We start from the raw sequence: 6,821 nt of genomic DNA, 5'->3' as shown, positions 1-6,821 counted from the left end.
CTTCCGAGTCAACTCGTCTCTGTTTGGAATTTTTTAAGTGTTTCAAAGAGGTGGTAATCAGTGGTTTTGTGGTGTGTGGTCAAACACCGTATCACAAAGACACATAGCTGTTTATGGTGTCTGAAGTTGGACCAAGAAGATGAACAGAGTTCAATCACAGGACAGTGGAACCGTCAATCTACAGCATGACCGTTAAAGCAAAAGGTTACATGACATTTCTGTGGCTACATGATTACTAATTTTCTGTTACAGAAAGAGTACAGAAAATTTGAAAAGAGAACAGAAGTTGTCATAAAAGAAAAGAAACACCATGAGGATTAAAATGAATGGAACAGCTTTAGGGCTGGGCATCATCACCAAAACTCAACGGGATAACAGCTAATCTCATAAATTAGACTGACATCAACATTTACATTTGATATGCACTGGGTTGTGCCATCACTGCTACAAATTTCAGAAATGAGGAAGTTCTTGGTGTTGACCCAGCTCTAGTTCATGGATTGATCACAAGGAGTCATAACCACCACCACCACATAAACACAGGTGAGTGGCTTACCTTGCAACTTGCTGAGCTCTTCTGCAGAAGAAAAAAAGGTAGGAGAAAGACAGAGGCAACTGTCAATCATGCAAAGCAGTGCAAACCAGCTTGAAGCCGGCTGACAATGTGCTCGCTGTGACGCAACAGAAACTGAACTAAACAGAAGTAGAGCGGTGCGGTTCAGATTGCATCACTGGCGATAGAGGGTAAAGAAAAGGGGGTTTGATGATTTCCATGAATTAGAGGTTTTTCATGGAAAACGGGCAGTAATTTTATTCGTGTATCAGAAGTGAGTTAGAACGGTACAGTGGTCCCTCGCTATTTCACAGGATACCTTTTTAAGCATGTTTTTTTACATTGTGTTGTGTATAGTTTGAAAAAGCTACATAAATCTTTAATCCCAATCAGGTCTTTGGTTTTATTACATAATTCTGGATGTATTTTTCTACAAAACCTAGAATTTTGACAGTTTAAACGGGAGAAAAAAAACATATAAAAATGCTAATGTTTGTCTGAGAAAAGCGTGTGTAGTGAGGGGATTTTCCGCCTTAAAACATCTAGAAGAGTTGTAATGAGTATAGTTGACTACTTTGCTGATTTGTCTATTGTGAGTTGCTTTTAGAACCTATGTCTCGTGATAAACGAAAGACCTCTGTATCCATTTAAACTGTGTCCTCATTCATTTTCATGCAAAGCAGTGATCAAACAGTCCAAGAGATTTTTTAGAAGTTGGGTCTCTTGCTCTAGCTCGCATGCAGAAACTCTTGACATGCATAGTTTTTTAATCTTCCCAATAAAGTTCCTAAAACATTGCTATATCATTTACAACTTAAATCTAACCAAACAGATAAAAAGAAAAGCAATCTCCTATACCCCCGCACTAGGGGGAGCTCTCTTCAAACATATAGCAGCTGTAATCCCACTGTTTTAGCTTACCAAGATACTTGGCTTTCTCCTCTCGCCGCTCTTTTGCAAGCTTCTGCCTCTCCTCTGACCTTGGGGTGTCTGAAATGAAAATAATGGAAATTATAATGAAGAAAGGGAAATGGGTAGTAGTTCATGCCATGACCAGATCAGTAACCAGAGAGACGCCAGCTCCACTCTGCAAGAGTCGATGCTTTAGTAGGTTTCCAAGAGGTGCCACAAAGGTTTTTGTTAAAGAAAATCAATTCAGCTTCAGTTTCAATCCTTCCTTCAAAGTCCTTCTAGGATTTGAGTGAAGTGTTGATAACAGTTCAGCCCTCAGATTCAGTGTTTCAAAAATAGATGTTCTACTTGTAACCTGAATTAGACCTGACCTGAAGCAGTGGTGATGCATCCTCCATCTGACAGACAGAAATAGGTAATTTCAAACCCTACAATCAAATACACAACCTCCGAAACCAAGCCACACTCACAAACAACCATGTCAGAGGAGCTTTGGAAAATAACTATTGTCCATGTTAACAGTAAGCATGATAAATAAAGGTTTGTTCTGCAGGCAAGCTAATCTCTAATAAAAGTAGCTGATGCTGAAAGGCTTCTTAATCTGTGACTTCATTTAATTTGTTATGATGCAGAGACACTTCCACATGTCTTGTCTCTGAGACGTCGCTATGTGTGTTTCATAAGGACATTCCTGTCAAATATGTAAAAGAAAGCTGCAAAAGTCCCTGAACCATAACGCCATGTCAGGAATTTAAACTGCTTCTAAAGTTGTTTCTTCTTTGAAGAGAGAAAACAAAAACTTCTGCCACTTTAATTATTCCCAGCCTCAACTTTTAATCCCTCCCAGTAGAAATATTTAGCAACTTTGAAGTGCTAAGCAGACTGTGTGTGAAAATTACTGCGTTATGAAAATAAGCCAGTCTTCGGAGTCTAGTTCAAACTTTAACAAAATACATAAAATCTTTGTAGTTCATTATTTATATTATAGTTATAGAACTTAGAACTTTCTTTTTAGGAGGTGAAAGTAATTTTCTCCCTTCAAAATAAAAGCTTGACCTCCTTAATCACCAATAGTTGACTGAATGCTAAGCTATTTTGAATAAAGGTGAAACACAATACTAAGGAAGTAAAAAAAAAAAATGCTTGAAAACACACCACATTGCTGTGACCAGACATAGAAAAACCTTATATACGGGGTGTCCAATAAGTCTCCATCGGCTGGAGGCATAATACATTCCATACATACATACATCAACCATACATATACGGTTCGTGTATTTCTTTATATTTAAGATACTCCAGAAAATGCATTTGAATAGAGAGCAAAATGGCAGCCATATAAAAGCATGTTAATTAAATAAAAATGGTTAATGTCAAGAAATATTTACCTTTTCTTTGTATGGAGACTTGGGCCCGATCCGAATACTCCCCTTCTCCCTTCCCCTTCTCCCTTCCCCTTCATTTATCCTTCAGTGCTTGTTCCAAACGGAGGGTGATGGAAAAAAATAGTGTCTAATATTTCGGACGTGACTTTCATTCAATGACGTAAACATCGCCGGTCCGCTAGCATTAGCACGACGCTTCCAGTGGTTGAATATCCATAACAACAATGGTTTTATAACTTTAAAAAGCTCACACTACAACATAAAGTCATTACTTACATTTAAATGTAAACATCTGTGGTTCAGAGAGCACCAAAGGGAAGAAAAGAGCTTCTTCGCTAAACGCGGTTTACTCTCTCGATAGTAGACTTTGAACCCCTCTGTTTGGAGTGTGAAACTTAAAAAATAATAATTCTGGACACGACTTTGACTTCAACTGCCACTCCAAATCAAGGGGGAGGGCTAAGGGAAAGGGAGAAGGGGAGTATTCGGATCAGGCCTTATAGTACACCCTGTATAGAGATCTCTGAGATTTTGCTAAAGTATGTTTCTAAAAAGAAGTGCTAAGTAGGCCATTTGGATCCAATAACTTAAGAAAAATAGCATATTTTAAGTATTAAAAGGCTTGTTTTCTGTCAACATGATAAAAACAGTCAATATTTAGAGTCGTTACAGAACACACCAGTTCTAAAAGGCAGATACTGTAAATTTGTTATTTGATAAAAAAAAAAAAAAAAAAGACAAGAATTTTACTGTCATTACAGCAACACATATAGAGCTGTTTTAGGGTTAAGCAGTGACTATAGCATCAAAGCGTATTTACACATCTTTTCTTTACTTCTTTACTGACTTGCATTCACCTCTGATCTTGTGCTCCATCCATCCCTCAAAAAGCTGCAGCCACTAAATTAGATTTGCTGTGAGTCTGAAAGCATGCGGTCACTTTGACTCTGGTGACCTCACTTCAGCAAAGTGCAGATGGAGTTGTACAAGAGCGTTGCCTCAAGTCAGACCAATTCTGCTTCCATTAAAAGTTCTAACAATAAACAACTGAAGTTCCTCCCAAGAACAACAGAGAGTTACAATACCTCGTTTGGATCGGGGAAGCGGCGATGCCGGTGAGGCAGGTGATCGTGAGATGTCGTCAGACTTGGCGGGGGGCGTCAGCCTTGGATCTGTTTCCTTCTTTGTCGGAGAGCTCATTTTCTGGCTGTCGCCCGTCTTGGAGGGGCTGCTTTCACCCTCTGGGTCAGGTCTTAAAGATTTGCTCTCCAGGACTGAACAGTCTGCGAAAAGAGAACATTTTTTTTTTTTTTTAAGAAAAGCAAACTAAGTTCAGGCAACAAAAAGGAAACCAAGTAACAGAACTGAACTAGTTTTTCTTCATTCTGTTCGAGTCTATGCAGATGATAAGTATGGGTGACGTAAACAACAACCACAGCTTGGGTGTAGTCAATGTTACTGACACTTCAGGTTAATATGACAGAACTCGTTCAAGAACATAACGGAACTTGGCACCTGGACGGTCGGAACTGGATTGTTCTTCAATGTGATCCAACATAATGGGATATAACAGTATTGCACATGTGCACAAAAACTCTTTCATAAGTCTCTAATCCGCCAACTTTTAAGTATTTAGTGTGTGGCGCTGGCCTGAACAAAAAGCCAGTCTCCCAACATAACAAACAGCATTTGCTTTTTGATTTTATGATAATGGTATTGAGGTGAAATGTACTGCTAAGTAAAGCAGAAGAAAAAAGCGCCCACCCAAGTTCTGTTTCTTTAAATTGTTTGGGTGTATCAGTCATCTGGAGACTTTAAAATCTAGGGTTGGTGTTTGGGGATAATTGTTACTCTTACTCAAACTTTTTTTTTTTTTTTTTCAAAACAAAGACCCTGATGGGTGGGACTCTCGTCTTTGTCTACTCAGCACTGTATCCCTCCACTCCCTGCGGAACCATGTCCGGGCACATTTTCTTTCTGCATAGTCTCGGAAGGTAAACACTGGGGCAACACGTTCTAAATTATTCAGACCTTGGCCTAAACATTACAGGCAGTGGGGGGGCTGACACAGTGGGACGGTACACTAAAGGATTTACGCTGCAAATTCTGTGCTGCTCAACAGTTGGCAAAGAAAAGAGCAGCAGAGCCAATAGAGTGCAGCTTCGACCAATGTGCTACTTTTATACATGCAATTATATAAAAAAAATAAAAATGTCTGAGCAGCTGCTTGGACAAATAAACGAGGTCATCTTCCACTCATGCAAGTGCAGGTGCTCGGTACGTTCTATAATGCATTGTGCCCGATAGAAAAGATTGTCTGAGCTCAGCGAGACACATGTGGAAAAGCGAGGTCATCAGTCTGAGTAATGGAAGTTGAGGCTGATGTGGACGGAGTCTGAACAGCTTTTTAGAGGCTACGAGCGATTTCAGCGAGGAGACGAGACGTGTTTCCATTGTCAAAGCTTGCCGCTATTAAAAAAAGCATTCCCCCGGCAGAGATGTGCTGTGACAGAGAGGGGCCATTGTTATGGCCTCTGCTTGGCAACGGGACAGCGGCCAAAACACTGCAATGACAGCGAGAAGAGAGGAAGCAAGGGGGGGATGGTAGTGAGATGAACTGAGAGAAGAAGATGAACACTGGAAGCGTTTTAGTAAAACTTGAAGGGCAGAGAGCAGGAGTCCATCAATAAAACAGCGTTATAGAGGGAAGTGTTAGGTCATGTGTGCTTAGAAAGAAGAAAACATTTAAAATGTGATAATATAGTTGATATTAGGATGACTATATAAACTGGCACAAAGGTAATCACTTCAATTAAGATAAATTTAGCATTAAAACCATTGTGTAGCCCTTTTGTGCAACACTGGCAAGTCAAAAATGAGAAACTTGTGTGGAAAATCTTAGTAGAAAGAAGTGACACAGACAGATGTGACACTACTGTGACTTCTTCAGTGGTGATTCATAAACTCCTCGTCCAAAAGTATGTCTCTCTGCACCACTTCCTCGCAGATTCCCGAGGGCAAAGATGATGTGTGAGGTACCAACGGTGACAGGAAAATGCGGAGCTGCCACAGAAGTGTTTTCAGTTGTCTTTTTTTTCACCTGGGGACTCCGGTCACATTGAAGTGACTGACCAGACAACAAGTTCAATCTATTCTCTCTCATTGATGAAGAGATTGAGAAGGTAGTATGCTCTCTGGTATGTGGGTGGCACTGACAGTGAATACCAATGAAACCTGAAACGGGCTGGAGCAAAACGGAGAGGAATGACACTGCAAAGCTACAGGAACAAGGGCTGATTGATGCAGCGCTCTGCTCGGGCACCGCACAGTCAGTAAAGATGCTAGTTAGATTAAGTTTAAAAGTCGAGAATAATTGGCTGAAGGAAGACTGAGAATATCTTTAACCTCCATTACCGTTTGACTAAATCTTCTTCTACAAAGTTGATGCATAACTTTCAAGACCCTTTCTGATAAAAATGGTGCATTTGGTGTTTTCGGCGTGTTCTTGAGGCAATTTTTTTCTGATGATGAAGGACATATATAAAATGAAAATTGAGCTTAAAATGTAATTTCTGAGTAGTCTTTTACTAAAATCGCTGTGTGTTGGAACAAGATAAAAAAATGTTTTTAAAAAAAGATCATATTTGTTATGTAGAAAATACACAGGGTGGATCACAAGCTCCCTGATCTGCTCCGTTCTGATGCATCAGATTGTAGACAACTAGATCCACGTAAATCTTCATTTTCTTTGTCTGAACGGCCATCTGGCTCAGAACTGTACAGCTGAATAGCTCCAATATTGCTTGTCATTTTTGAGCTAGCAGGAGAGTGTGTAAACAGATGGATGATGGGAAATGGGGCAGGTTTACTCTATGCCAACAGTCCTGCCCACAATTTAAATTTCTGTAGAACTCCTGCCTGTCTGCAGAAACTATGTCTTAGAAAACAGAGTTGTGAGGGTCTGTAAGCTA

General features: G+C 39.9%; 1 protein-coding gene across 4 annotated transcripts in view; it reads right to left on the bottom strand.

Annotated features, from left to right (window-relative positions):
* Window positions 1-6,821, bottom strand: part of map7d1a (MAP7 domain containing 1a) — a 36,815-nt gene that overhangs the window by 18,487 nt on the left and 11,507 nt on the right. For 2 of the 4 annotated variants that reach the window (XM_024267205.2, XM_036215866.1), the window contains exons 2-4: window positions 3,936-4,133; window positions 1,475-1,543; window positions 557-577 (exon numbers count right to left, since the gene is read on the bottom strand). In XM_024267205.2, coding sequence (XP_024122973.2) covers window positions 557-577; window positions 1,475-1,543; window positions 3,936-4,133 — 288 coding nt within the window. The remainder of the gene's footprint in view (window positions 1-556; window positions 578-1,474; window positions 1,544-3,935; window positions 4,134-6,821) is intronic. The other 2 variants (XM_036215865.1, XM_036215868.1) reach the window with 1 other exon arrangement.

Source organism: Oryzias melastigma, linkage group LG16 (genome assembly GCF_002922805.2).
Source record: "Oryzias melastigma strain HK-1 linkage group LG16, ASM292280v2, whole genome shotgun sequence".
Taxonomy (NCBI): domain Eukaryota; kingdom Metazoa; phylum Chordata; class Actinopteri; order Beloniformes; family Adrianichthyidae; genus Oryzias; species Oryzias melastigma.
This window is presented reverse-complemented; position numbering and strand designations above follow the sequence as displayed.